This window comes from Hippopotamus amphibius, chromosome 13 (assembly GCF_030028045.1).
Source record: "Hippopotamus amphibius kiboko isolate mHipAmp2 chromosome 13, mHipAmp2.hap2, whole genome shotgun sequence".
NCBI classification, from domain to species: Eukaryota; Metazoa; Chordata; class Mammalia; order Artiodactyla; family Hippopotamidae; genus Hippopotamus; species Hippopotamus amphibius.
Window position 1 is genome coordinate 39,913,288 of NC_080198.1, and position 13,285 is coordinate 39,926,572.

At 61.8% G+C, this 13,285-nt stretch overlaps 2 protein-coding genes across 10 annotated transcripts in view; one reads left to right on the plus strand and one right to left on the minus strand.

The window, feature by feature from the left end:
• The window catches only part of SCAP (SREBF chaperone), a 77,701-nt gene extending 68,159 nt beyond the window's left edge, over nt 1–9,542 (plus strand). The window contains exons 9-23 of one of the 3 annotated variants that reach the window (XM_057706843.1): nt 569–681; nt 1,363–1,457; nt 2,857–2,955; nt 3,104–3,322; nt 4,118–4,494; nt 5,027–5,215; nt 5,293–5,494; nt 5,583–5,698; nt 5,794–6,319; nt 6,398–6,483; nt 8,065–8,147; nt 8,251–8,417; nt 8,597–8,677; nt 8,866–9,072; nt 9,155–9,542. In XM_057706843.1, the coding sequence (XP_057562826.1) occupies nt 569–681; nt 1,363–1,457; nt 2,857–2,955; nt 3,104–3,322; nt 4,118–4,494; nt 5,027–5,215; nt 5,293–5,494; nt 5,583–5,698; nt 5,794–6,319; nt 6,398–6,483; nt 8,065–8,147; nt 8,251–8,417; nt 8,597–8,677; nt 8,866–9,072; nt 9,155–9,400 (2,806 nt within the window). In that variant the 3' untranslated portion in view covers nt 9,401–9,542. Of the gene's footprint in view, nt 1–568; nt 682–1,362; nt 1,458–2,856; nt 2,956–3,103; nt 3,323–4,117; nt 4,495–5,026; nt 5,216–5,292; nt 5,495–5,582; nt 5,699–5,793; nt 6,484–8,064; nt 8,148–8,250; nt 8,418–8,596; nt 8,678–8,865; nt 9,073–9,154 lie in introns of all 3 variants that reach the window. The other 2 variants (XM_057706844.1, XM_057706842.1) reach the window with 2 other exon arrangements.
• Nucleotides 9,543–9,874: 332 nt separating this feature from the next.
• PTPN23 (protein tyrosine phosphatase non-receptor type 23) overlaps nt 9,875–13,285 on the minus strand; it is a 66,921-nt gene continuing 63,510 nt past the window's right edge. For all 7 annotated transcript variants that reach the window (XM_057706836.1, XM_057706835.1, XM_057706839.1 and 4 more), the window contains 6 exons: nt 11,539–13,273; nt 11,278–11,462; nt 11,079–11,183; nt 10,865–11,003; nt 10,659–10,772; nt 9,875–10,579 (listed from right to left, as the gene is read on the minus strand). In XM_057706836.1, the coding sequence (XP_057562819.1) occupies nt 10,100–10,579; nt 10,659–10,772; nt 10,865–11,003; nt 11,079–11,183; nt 11,278–11,462; nt 11,539–13,273 (2,758 nt within the window). In that variant the 3' untranslated portion in view covers nt 9,875–10,099. The remainder of the gene's footprint in view (nt 10,580–10,658; nt 10,773–10,864; nt 11,004–11,078; nt 11,184–11,277; nt 11,463–11,538; nt 13,274–13,285) is intronic.

Consider the following 13,285-nt stretch of genomic DNA (forward strand, 5'->3'; position numbering starts at 1 on the left):
CACCTCCGGTGCTCTACAGTGGAGACCCCGGGGTGGTTTACCTCGGCTGGTGTTCCTCGTGCCTAGGCTTCCGCATAGTCTTTTACTGGTAGTGGGAGCCTGTGGTCTTGGAGAGCCAGGAGGATTTTCTTTACAAACAATTGCTCTTTTCCAAACACAGATTCTCCACAGAGGTGAGTAGGGCGTTCAGCTGGCCTCATCCCCCCCCATTTAGCCCTGACGGCTTGCGGTGGTGGCTTCCTCTGGCCGATAGAATCTGGTGTGGGAAGGCCCAAGAGAGCTGTGCTCTGGCAGCTGGGCAGCAGGGGGGCCTTGTTCCACCATGCAGAATGGATGGAGATGGTTGCTGGCTCCCCGGCAAGGCTTCGAAGCCTCCCTGAAAGCTGAGGACCGTGTAGACAGCCTCCTGGGAGGGCAGGGTTTCAGGTCTGTGCTGTGGGAGTCGCTCCGCTGCCACCCTGCAGGCTGCACACCCCACAGCCCCCCAGGACCCACCCCCACGGACAATCAGCCGTGTGTAGGGGCCCCTCCTCGGCACTCTGCTCAGCCTCTCCCTCTCTGTCCCCAGTGAGATTTTCCCCTACCTTGTGGTGGTCATTGGGCTAGAGAACGTGCTGGTGCTCACCAAGTCCGTGGTCTCCACCCCAGTGGACCTCGAGGTGAAGCTGCGCATCGCCCAAGGTAACAGGCGGGGAGTGGGGGGGGCACTGGGGCGGGGGAGGGGGGCTGTGCTACACATCCTCCTGCTGAGGAAACAGGGAGCCCCCACATCTCCCTGGCCCTGGCCTCCAGCAGAACACGGCCGCTTGTTCGCATGGGCCCCGAGGAGCCACGGAGTCCCTGGGCCATACTTTGTCCTGGTTCATGTATCCGTAGGAACGCAGACCAGACTCTGCTGCGGGGCTCATATGTTTGGCCTTTCGTCAGGCTGCACCTGGTCTTTTCTCTTCCTGCCTCATTCCACATGAGGCCAAGCCCCCTGGAACGGGTCCCCTCAGAGACACTGCCTCCACAGCTGCCAGAAAAGCCACCCACGTGCCCCCGACAGGGACAGCATGTGAGGCTGGACGTGCCAGCGTTGGGGGCACTTGGCTCTCCTGTTGGGTTTGCTCAGCTCCCACCCTACTTCTCCCTTCCTCTGACGGTTGTAGCTCTCGCACGGACCCTCCAAGCCCCCGTCCCTGCAGCAGCTCTGACAGCAGCACCTTGAACCCCGAGCACTGGCAGGGTTCTGAGGGTTGGGGCACTTTGGTGGAATGGCTGCTTCAGAAGGCTGGGCGCCCTCCCCACGTGGCTGTACGCCGACATGTAGCGGAAAGAGGTCACGTGCTGGCCCCATGGTCCTGTTGTCATCCTCTGCAGGCCTAAGCAATGAGAGCTGGTCCATCATGAAGAACATGGCCACAGAGCTGGGCATCATCCTCATCGGCTACTTCACCCTCGTGCCTGCCATCCAGGTAAGGGCCCTCCAGGGCCACAGCTTAGGCCGAGCATGCAGCCAGCTGCTGTTTCCCCAGCTGTGTGGGGCACGTCCTCTCTACACCCCAACCGTGACCTATGAGGTGGGCCCTCTGCTGGCAAGATGGCTGTCACCATGCACAGGGTGGTCCTGGCATAGCTGGTTCAGGAGGAGGACTCAGTAAGCTGAAGCTGGGCCACAGGATTGAGCTCCCAGCCTGGCAGCCGCTGCACTTGACCCTGTCTTTTTACCCCTTGCTGCCTGTCTCTCATTCAGCCAGGTGGCAGGAGAGGGCTTTGTGGGCGTGGCAGAGGCTGGCTGCCTGCTCTGCAGTCCAGTCAGACTGTGTTTCCCAGTTCTCAGGCAGAACACAGTGGGGCTCCTGAACTGGGCCTTTCCTGGCCCAAGCCCTGACCCACCGCTGCAGCCTCTAGACACGTGGCTCCCACCCTGAGAGGGCTACCAGCCATTGCTCAGAGGCCTGGCTCAGCCGCGGGGCTGTGAGCAGAGGTGGGGGCGGGCCTACACTGAGTCGGAAGCCTAGACTGTTGCTGCCAGTTCCAGGAGGAGTTGCAAGTTTCACGAAGGGAGTGATGAGTCATCTCCTTCCCGTCCTTCCCCCACGACCGGCAGACTGGCAGGCCTGCCGAGGTTTGGGAATGAGCCGCAAGCACAGGGGCCCCAGGCTCCCACCCCCGCCAGAGGGCGTCTGCAGGACGCGGGAAGTCTTGGGACCTTAGAGCTGACAAGACCACGGTGCCACCTTGTGCGCCATCCTTCATCTTAGCCCACATTTGAGTAGAAGCCATAGTGATGTGCCTAGAGGTCGCAACAAGGGCAGGGGAGAAAAACATAAATCTGAGAAAATTCCATCTATCCACAGAGGTTGGGGAACAGAGAGACTACCCCTTTTCAGTTTCAGGGCAGAATTAACTCCCCCCTGCGCTCTTCCTCTCCCTTCATTGGTCCAGTGCAGTCACTGGCCGGGAATATTTCTGAGAGCCCCCAGACCAGGTCAGTCCTGGGCTCTGGCGAGGTGTTGGTCTGTGGCACGTGAACAGGGGCAGGGGCCCAGTCAGGGAGGGCTTTTTGGGTAGCAGGCTTGTGGAGCTCAGAACTTTCCAAGCTGGGTCAAGGCACCTCCACGTTCGGGCATCAGCCTTCTTCTGGATTAAGGGGGGGGGTCTCTGCTGCTCCCTTGTGGGGAGGGAGGAGGCTGCTGCATTATCCTCCTGGGCCGCTCCCAGATTTCAGAACTACCAGCGTCTCTTTTCTTTTTCTCTGCTGTGCCTTGCCTGAAACTGCCCTGCAGATTCTGAGGTGCCTGCAGGCAGGGAACTGGTTCTCTAGGTGCTGGGGTGTGAGGTCACGGTGTCCCCCCACCTGCTTAATTCCAGGAGTTCTGTCTTTTTGCCGTCGTGGGCCTGGTGTCTGACTTCTTCCTTCAGATGCTGTTTTTCACCACTGTCCTGTCCATTGACATTCGCCGGATGGAGGTAGGAGTGGGCTCAGCCCCGCCCCACCCACCTCCTCCTCAGCCCTGGCTGTGCTCAGGGGATCTCTGGGTGAGAGGGGGGCAGGCCTCAGGGAGGGCAGCAGCCTCTGGACAGTAGGCTTGGGCCTTGACCACTGCACCCCCAACAGCTAGCGGACCTGAACAAGCGGCTGCCCCCTGAGGCCTGCCTGCCCCCAGCTAAGCCAGTGGGGCGGCCAGTGCGCTTCGAGCGGCAGCTGGCCGTGCGGCCGTCGACACCCCACACCATCACGCTGCAACCGTCCTCCTTCCGAAACCTGCGGCTCCCCAAGAGGCTGCGTGTCATCTACTTCCTGGCCCGAACCCGCCTGGCACAGCGCCTTATCATGGTACCTGCCACCCCTGCCCGAGGGCCAGCGCTCAGGTCCCTTTTGCAGTTTGCATTTGTCTTGGGGGTGGGGGGCGCTCCTCAGGCCGTCGTGGCCCCTTGAAGCCTGGCTACGGGAAGCCACCCACTCTGTCCTCGTGCCCAGACCCTGGTGGCTTCTGGGGTGATCAGCCGGTCTCTGGAGACGCAGCCAAGGTTTTCAGGGAGAGGAGTCATCTCCCCAGGGTGACCCAGGACAGGGTGCTCTGGGATGGAGCCACCATAGTTCCCCGAGTCAGGGTTTACTGTGCAGGCATCAGAAAATGCTGGGCTGGGCGGAGGGGAGAAGGAGCAGGACTGGCTGCTGGTCCGTGGGCCTCTCCCAAGGAGCTGAAGTGAGAGGGGAGCGAGGCTGAGGCCCTCTGAGGACTAGGACCCGTGGTGGCTCTGGAGCAGGTCCTGCAGCCCCCCTGGCCCTGCTGACGTTGGGAGTGGTACAAGCTGAGATGGGGTTAGGGGTGAGGAAGTTTTGTATCAAACCTAAGGGTGCACCTCTGTATTTCCAGGCCAGGAGTCCCAAACCTGACCTTGGAAAGGGAGCTAAGTCCCTCTAGGGGGGCACTTGGCCCCCAGTCATAGTGGGAGGACTTCAGGGGGCAGAAGGGAAGGGCAGATTGGGGTCTGTGTCCTCTCTCCACCCCCAGGCCTGAAGCGCCTGTTCTGCTGCTGCTTTCTGCCATGGGGGCCAAGCGCGCTGGGGGTTGGGGCTGCCCATTCCTTCCAGAGGTCCTGCTAAGCACCGGATGCCCCACTGCAGGCTGGCACCGTTGTCTGGATTGGCATCCTGGTGTACACAGACCCAGCAGGGCTGCGCACCTACCTCGCTGCCCAGGTGACCGAACAGAGCCCTCTGGGCGAGGGCGCCCTGGCTCCCATGCCTGTGCCTAGTGGTGTGCTGCCTGCCAGTCACCCAGACCCCGCCTTCTCCATCTTCCCACCTGACGCCTCTAAGTTACCTGAGAATCAGACATTGCCAGGGGAGCCTCCAGAATCTGGGGGTCCGGCTGAGGGCTTCCATGACAGCCCAGCCCCAGAGGTAACCTGGGGGCCTGAGGATGAGGAACTTTGGAGGAAACTGTCCTTCCGCCACTGGCCAACGCTCTTCAGCTACTACAACATCACACTGGCCAAGAGGTGAGTTGGGCTGTGCCAGGTTCCACCTCCCCACCTGGTGATGTCAGCTCACTGTCTCCAGAGCATCCCTCCCCTCAGGTGGGAGACCCACTGGTTTGAATTCTGCATTTCTTTTCAAATAAACACCCCTAAGGTTGTGAAGCAGGAACCAGTGCTCCAAGCAGCCACAACCTAAGAGTAGCTCTGGGCCCTGCTCTGGGGAGTCATAGGTTGCTGTCAGTCACTTGGCCAAAACGAGATCCACCCCACTTGCTTCCGCCCCCTCTGAGCCAGAATGGGTGACAGATGGCAGTGATGGCTTGGGTGCCAGTAGTCTGTGACAAAGCAAGGTTGGGGTGCCAGAGCTGGGCTGAGGAGAGACCTACGTCTACTGCCCCAACCCATGCTGGGAAGACTGTCCTGAGAGGGTGTTCTTGGAGCCTGGCAGGTTGAGCTGAGTCCCGAGTGAAGCGTAGAGATGGGGACTGGAGCAGCAGCAGGAGGGTCCCTTCCAAGGGCATCTCCACTGAGGCTGCTGTCTGTCCGGCCCCAGGTACGTCAGCCTGCTGCCTGTCATCCCAGTCACACTCCGCCTGAACCCGAAGGAGGCCCTGGAGGGGCGGCATCCTCAGGACAGCCGTAGTGCCTGGCCCCCGCCGCGGCCTGGGCAGGGTGGGCCCTGGGAGGCTGGCCCCAAGGGGCCAGGCACGGCGCAGGTGCACAGAGACATCACTCTGTACAAGTAAGGCCCATGAGGGAGGGGGCGGCCGGCGGGGGGGCGGGGGCGGGGCACGCCTCACCAGGCTTCGCCCGGCTCAGGGTGGCGGCGCTCGGCCTGGCCTCGGGCATTGTCCTCGTGCTGCTGCTGCTCTGCCTGTACCGCGTGCTCTGCCCGCGCAACTACGGGCAGCCTGGCGCTGGGCCCGGCCGGCGGCGGCGCGGGGAGCTGCCCTGCGATGACTATGGCTACGCGCCCCCCGAGACGGAGATTGTGCCCCTGGTGCTGCGCGGGCACCTCATGGTGAGTGTGGGCGGGGTCTGGGGGCGCCTGGGGCCTGGGCCGCGCAGACGCCCATGCCCACGCCCGTGTCCATGCTCTGCTCCCACAGGACATCGAGTGTCTGGCCAGTGACGGCATGCTGCTGGTGAGCTGTTGCCTGGCAGGCCATGTGTGTGTGTGGGACGCGCAGACTGGAGACTGCCTCACTCGCATCCCACAGCCGGGGTAGGTACCCCCCACCTCCCACCTCTCACCCGTGCCCTGCCCTGCATCTGTGCCCCACTGTCCTCACCCCACCCTCCCGCCCTCCCGCCCCCCAGCAGGCAGCGCCGGGACAGTGGTGTTGGCAGCGTGTTGGAGGCTCAGGAGAGCTGGGAACGGCTGTCGGACGGTGGGAAGGGTGGCCCAGAGGACCCTGGGGACAGTCCTCCACTACGGCACCGTCCCCGGGGCCCTCCGCCACCTTCCCTCTTCGGGGACCAGCCGGACCTCACCTGCTTGATTGACACCAACTTCTCAGCACAGCCGCAGCTCCCAGAGCCCACTCAGCCCGAGCCCCGGTACCGGGCGGGCTGCCGCCGCACTGAGGACTCCCCAGGCTATGACTTCAGCCGCCTGGTGCAGCGACTGTACCAGGAGGAGAGAGTGGCTTCCGTCCACATGCCAGCCCTGCGCCCACCCTCACCTGGGCCCGTGCTGTCCCAGGCCCCTGAGGACGAGGGGGGCTTTCCTCCCGAGAAAGCCTCCTCTTCCCTCGCATGGGCCCCCAGCGCAGATGGCTCCATCTGGAGCCTGGAACTGCAGGGCAGCCTCATCGTGGTGGGGCGGAGCAGTGGCCGACTAGAGGTGGGCAGAAGGGCCACCCGTGCAGGGGGTTTGTGGGCCCTCCCAGCCTGCAGGTTCTCACAGCCTCTCGGCCTGCAGGTGTGGGACGCCATCGAGGGCATTCTGCGCTGCAGCAGCGAGGAGGTCTCCTCAGGCATCACGGCCCTTGTGTTCCTGGACAAAAGGTACGAGCACTAGGATACCTGCCTCAACCCGAGACAGCCCAGCCCTGCGCACACTGAGGTTTGAGCCCTGCTTCCCCTTCCCTGGTGTGTGACTTGACTTCCCTACTTGGTGCCAAGCCCCATACCTGTGAACAGCAGGTAGTCCACCTCGATGGGGGGAGGGTGACAACTCAAAGAGTTAACAGGTAGGAAGCACTTAGAATAGGCCTGGCAGGTGGGAGTGAGCAGTTCTCCTCCTCACCCTTCTGAAGTCAAGAGTTGCTCTAGGTAGCCTGTCAATACTGACCTTTCTGGGTTTCCTGGGTTTTCAGTTACAGAAAAATGCATTTTCAGAAGAACTGCCGTGTTAAAACTTTTCTTTCCCTTCGATGCTGGACACCGTTCTCGTCTCCCTCCTCAGCATGTCTTTTGGCTGGGTGTTCCCGGGGCTCAATCACACACTCCCTGGTGGGGAGAGGGTCCCCGCCCACTCAGACTTGGGCTCCCACCTCTGGGCTGAGAAACCCAGGTCTCACCCATGACCAGGGTGCCTTTGCGGAACACTTCACCTGCCTGTCCCATGCTGGCTCTTCCTTCGAGGGTCCCTGACCATTTGTGGCCCCACCGTCTAAGCTAGAGCTGGAGCCTTATTTTCTTGGGGTGGGATACCCCTTACTCTTAGCTCTCAGTTCCTTTTGGCTGCTGCTGTCATTCCTGCCATTGCCACACTTCTCGCTCACGGCCTTATTTGGCTGACATCCTACCCTGCAGCCTGGCCAAGTTCACTGGCTTCCCCCACACTTGGAAATTCTCTCCTGCTGTGTTTGAGTTTTAGGGAAAGCCCACATGTCTCAGCTCAGTCCTCCAAGTTCCGTGGTCTCTCCTTCCTCTCCTTCCCACCCCTGTACTGTGCCTTTCCCAGCTCTGCCGTGGACCCTTCAGATTCACGGGCGGAGGTGAAGATGTGCATTGCCCTTTGCTGGATAAGATTTTGAACCCCACTCAAAAGCTTTGGGCCACAGGGCAAATGTCCCTATCTCTGCCCATCAGCCTGTGCCCAGGAATCCCAGGCAGTGGAGAAAATCCTTATTTCTTTGTGGAAAAAGGAAATGGAGCAGGTGGTGCTTGGGTCAAAGCTGCTTTTCTGTGATGGAGACAGCAGCACCTTCTGTGGCTCCAAAACACAGCCCCACTTTAGGTCCTAATTCTCTTCCACTGAAGCCTTTCCTTTAGCTCCAGGCTGTGGAGAGGGACTCCCCATCCCCCTTGCTTATTTTTGTTTTTTAGTTTCCAGTCTTAGTAGGATGTTCCCCAGGTACCACTTTACACATATTAGCTCATTTACTCCTCACGACCACCCTGTGAGGGGGTACGGTTGTCCCCATCTCACAGATGAAGAATCTGAGGCACAGAGGTTAATAACTGGAGTTGCAGCCTGGGGCCTCCAGCTCCAGCACCTGGTCCCCAGCACCTGTGCTTCCCTCTTGGCCACAGTCCCTTGTGGCTCCACTGTTCCCAAGGCCAGTGGGAAGGGCCTGTCAAGGGCCCACAGTCCTCACCCCCAAGGCTGGGGGCTCTCATGCAGCTGCTCTTCTCTTCCAGGATTGTGGCTGCCCGGCTCAACGGTTCCCTTGATTTCTTCTCCTTGGAGACTCATACTGCCCTCAGTCCCCTGCAGTTCCGAGGTCAGGGGACCTGGGCTGGGCAGGTGCTTGCACCTGGTGGGTGGAGCACAGGGGCTCCCTGCAAGGTGTCTTGGAGATCCCTCACTTGGCCTGTTGTCTGCAGGGACTCCAGGGAGGGGCAGTTCCCCCACATCCCCTGTGTACAGCAGCAGTGACACAGTGGTTTGTCACCTGACGCACACAGTGCCCTGTGCACACCAGAAGCCCATCACAGCCCTGAAGGCAGCTGCTGGGCGCCTCGTGACTGGGAGCCAGGACCACACACTGAGAGTAAGTATTGGCACCATCTCTTGGGCACTGGGGTGGCCTAGCACAGGGAGTGGGGAGCATTTGGGGTCATGCAGGGAGAGGCTGCAGGTGTGCTGGATGAACTGTGGAAGGGAATTCCGGGCCAAAGTGTGATTTGGAAAATTCCAGAGACCAGAACCTGATGCCTGTCTCTGCCCCAGGTGTTCCGTCTGGAGGACTCTTGCTGCCTCTTCACCCTGCAAGGCCACTCAGGGGCCATCACGACTGTGTACATTGACCAGGTGAGGGCTGTGGGTGGGGTGTGGGGGTATGAAGCCAGGCCCGTGGCCCTTGTTTCTAACTCCTGGGAGCTGGTCCCCAAGGGCCTCTGTGAAGCAGAGTGAGGCTTCCCATCCACCAGGGCACTAGGCCATCCTTGTGAATAGAGGTGTTTCACCAGTGACCAGCTCCCCTGCGCCTGTTCCCTTAGACCATGGTGCTGGCCAGTGGAGGACAAGATGGGGCCATCTGCCTGTGGGATGTGCTGACTGGCAGCCGGGTCAGCCATATGTTCGCTCACCGTGGGGATGTCACCTCCCTCACCTGTACCACCTCCTGCGTCATCAGCAGTGGCCTAGATGACCTCATCAGCATCTGGGACCGCAGCACAGGCATCAAGCTCTACTCCATTCAGCAGGTAGGCATGTTGGGGGCCATGAGATTCTCGATGTTTTAGGGACGGACTCAAGACACCGAGCCTGTCCTGTCCTTCCCTTCAGGACCTCGGCTGTGGTGCAAGCTTGGGTGTCATCTCAGACAACCTGCTGGTGACCGGCGGCCAGGGCTGTGTTTCCTTTTGGGACCTAAACTACGGGGACCTGTTACAGACAGTCTACCTAGGGAAGAACAGCGAGGCCCAGCCAGCCCGCCAGATCCTGGTGCTGGACAATGCGGCCATTGTCTGCAACTTTGGCAGTGAGCTCAGCCTAGTGTACGTACCCTCCGTGCTGGAGAAGCTGGACTGAGGGTGGGCCTCCCTGCCCATCTGGCTGGGGTGCTCTGTTGGTCAATGCACTGGACCTGGACTGGGGGAAGGGCTGAGGCTTTGGGAAGCTGCCTCTGAACTGTCCTGTCCTGCCTCATGACTATATTAAACTTTTTTTAAAAATCACATCAGCCAGGGGCCTTGTGAGCCACTTTCATCTTCCTCTGGATAAGCTCTGGCATCATTTACACCCTCCTGGTGCCTAAAGTGCAGCACTTGGTTAGATCTTTCTCAGCTCAGAGTGGCTCCTCTTAGGAGCTGTGCACGTCACAGGGACAGTTACAGGGTGGGGGAAGCTCAGCAAGCCAGCTCAAGGCCTTCTTGCGTAACCATTTCAGAGGTGTGGAAGCCAAGGTGGCCCCCTCCCACACCCAAACTCACTAAAGGTGGTGCTACTGGGGCTCAGCACCCCCACCCTCCCCAGGAGCAGCAATGGGCAGACACTGGCCACAGGAACAGGTTTGTTTATTCAATAGCAAAGAGCTGAAAAAATGTCAGGTCCCACAAAGCAGCAGAACCTGACCCAAGACCCATGATGCATCTCTACCCCATAGAGGTGTGGGCTGGGCCAGGAAGCGCTGAAGGCAGCAGGAATGGAAGTAGGACTAGGCCCCACCCCAAGAGGGGCAGACAGGTATGGGAGACAACGTAGTGTAAGGACCAGGCAGGCAAAGCCTGTTCAGGTCTTGTTGAGTGTCCAGAGGGGATCCAGAAGGCTGAGGGGGTCATCAGTGGGCTGGGCAGCCCGCAGACCCTGCCCGTTATGGGCCTGCAGAAAGTTCTGCTTGCTCATCCGCTGCTTTCCCCTCACGGAGCTGTCCAGGGAGAAGGCCTCGGGAGTTAGGGAGGCCAGCAGCTCCAGGGAGGAGGAGGGGGGCCCCAGGCTGGGGACCTCAGGTACCGGCTGCTCCTCCTCAGGCTGGGGGGCCTCAGGCAGGGGTGAAGAGAGAGGGGGTGGGGAAGAGGATGGGAGCTGGGTGGACTCTGGGAGGCTGGGTGGCGGCAGGCCTGGGGGCTCTACAGGACCTGGCAGGCTGGCAGCTGGGGAATCCAAGCCCCCAGGAGGCCGGATGCTGAGCTTGGCAATCGTGGCTTGGATGGAGCTGATGGGCACGTCCCCACCGAGAACCAGGTCCTGGGAGTCCTGAGGAAGGTGATTCTGAGGAGACAAGAGTGGGTGAAGACGGAGTCCACGAGGGGTAGCTATCCAAGCAGCCCCCAGGGTCACCCTCACTTACCTTCTGGGTGACACTGGTGCCGGCTGAGGGTTTGCATGGAGGTGGCACGCCGTGGCGCTGCAGGACCTGCTCCACATGTCTCACCACTGCCTCATGGCAGAACCTGAGGTGCAGCTGCAGGGGCACATTGGGCCCGGTCACCTGGGTGGAACCCGTCACTCAGAGTGGAGGGTCTGCTCCCGCTCCTGCCCACCTGGCTCCCTCACCTTCTCCTGCAGCATGTGTTTCCTCTGCTGCCGCATGCGCCGCACCAGCCGAGGCAGCTCAGGGATCCCATTTCCAGCCTCCACCTCCTGCACAGCCGCGTAGAGCAGCGCGAAGGCTCCTGTGCGGCCCACCCCGGAGCTGTGGCAGGAAGGCGCTGTAAGGCCAGCCCAAGAGCCCCCAAAGGAGGGCTGCTCAGGAGCTGCCCACACCTACCTGCAGTGAACAACAATGGGCGTGTGCAGGGGGCGCTGATGCAGGTAATGAGCGTGCACTTCCTGGATGAAGCGCAGCAGGTTGCTGGGGCTGTCCGGCAGGCCTCTGTGGGGATGGGGCAGCGTCTCTAAGCCAGACCTGATCAAAGGCCGCACCACCCCCCCAGCCCCCCAACCACCACCCAGGGCAGCAGACGCACAACTCAGGCCAAGTGGGGAAGTGGAGGTGCACGAGCGAGCGCTTGAGGCTCTGGTCACGGAACTGCAGGCTCAGCACCCGCTCCACGTGGGTCTCGGTGGTGCGAACACTGCTTAAGGCCAAGCTCAGGGCACCGTGCACCATGGGCTGGCCCCTCTCTGTGGGGAAGTAGCGAGCCACCTTTTGCTGAGGGACAAACAGGGCAGTTAGGGCTGGTTTTCCAGGGTCCCTGCTGGGCACCCACCGAACCTCTCCCTCTCACCTTCTCCATCTCGGCCTCGGACACCAGCATGACAATGACTGACACTTTCTGCTCATGCACCATGAGCCAGAAGTCGGCAGCTGTGCCAGGTAGGGGGGCCTGGGTGGCCACCAAGGGTGGGCAGTACGGTGAGAGCCCCTCCACACGGCTGGCATTGATGTAGTCATCCTTGCCTGAGCGCAGCACCACACGGTTGCTGTCATAGGGCATGACGTCCTGGTGCCGGTTCTTCAGGGAGTAGCAGCGGGCAATGGCGATGGAACGGCCACGGGCATCGTGCTCTTGCGCGTCTTGCAGCTCCCGCCAGACAGTGTCCAGAGCCCCTGCATCGCCCAGCTGGCCCCGAAAGGCCTCCAGCTCCTCCTGCAACTGCTGCAGCCTCTCCGGGTGCTCGTAGGGGTCCCGCTCGATCAGCCGCAGAGCCTGTGGCCGCCGGCCCTCAGCTGCATCCACCTTAGTAGGCTGCAGCAGGGGCTGCCCACCCCCAGGAGGCTGAGTGCCTCCATGCTGACTCTCGGGACTGGAGGAAAGCAGATCTGCAGTAGCAGCACCTCGGCGCAGACACAGGGGCAGCTCTGCTGCAGGGGGCCGAGGAGGTACTGGACCAGGCCCCGGTGATGGGGCAGGTGAAGGCACCAGGTGGGGAGTGGGGGCTGGCTGGCCAGCAGGTGGAGGGCCTCGAATGGAGAGAGGGGCGGCCTGGGGGCCCAGGGGCCTGGAGGCAGCGGCAGGACCATATGCCAGGGTGGGATGGGGAGGTTGAGGGGGCCCAGGGCTGGGGAAAGGCAGCGCCCCTGAGTGGGGGGGCAGAGGGTCCTGAGAAGGGCCTGGGTAGAGCTGGGTGTGCAGGGCAGGTGGTGGCTGCCCCAGGACACCAGGCTGAGGGGCAAAGGGATAGGGGGGCTGTGGGGGTAGCAGTCCTGGAGCCTGGGGTGGGAAGAGGTGCGGATGCTGGAGTGGAAGGGGCTGCTGGGGAGGCTGGGGCCCAAATGCTGCTCGTGTGGGATGAGGCTGGGGCCCAGTCCTAGGGGCTGAAAAACCTGTGCGCATCCCAGGAGAAAAGTGGTGCTGGGCTGGGGGGGCTGTGAGGGGTTGCTTGGCCCCTACTGGGTAGGTGTAAGGCATGGGTAGTGGCTGCGGTGGGGGGCCTGGGAAGCAAGGCTGGGGAGAAGCAGGGGCAGCGTTTGGCCGTGGTGCTGTGTGGCTGGAGATGGGGGCCTGGACACTATCTACTGTGGTGGTGGCTGGCCGAACCCCCATAGTCAGCTCGGGGCCCGAGAACTGGGGAGGTGGGGCTGAGGGCAGGCCTGCAGCTGGTGGGGGTGGCCCCACCCCGCCATAGGGACTGCTCACCATGCCATGCTGAGGTGAGGATCGGGGCACAAGGCCCAGCTCCGGTGTGTAGGCCTGGGCCGTGTAGAGAGCAGGTCCAGGTGCCATGGCCACCACAGGGTGCCCTAGGGCCTGGGGGGCCCTGGGCTGCAACATCTGGGTGGGGCCTGAGTAGGTACCAGGCGGTAAGACACCTGAGAGGTAGTGGGGTCCTGGGCCCGCAGAGCTGGGGAAGGGGCCAGGAGGGAAGTGGAGCGGGGCAGCAGCTCCCAGGAAGGGGTCAGGGGGCAGGCTGCGCAGCTCCTCAGGCAGGTCCCCTGTCTCCACTGCCTCGCCCTCCTCCCTGCGGGGCAGGAGTGGCTTTGGGGCCGTGGGCCGTGGTGGTGGCTTCTTCTTCAGCTCCCTGTGGGATGAG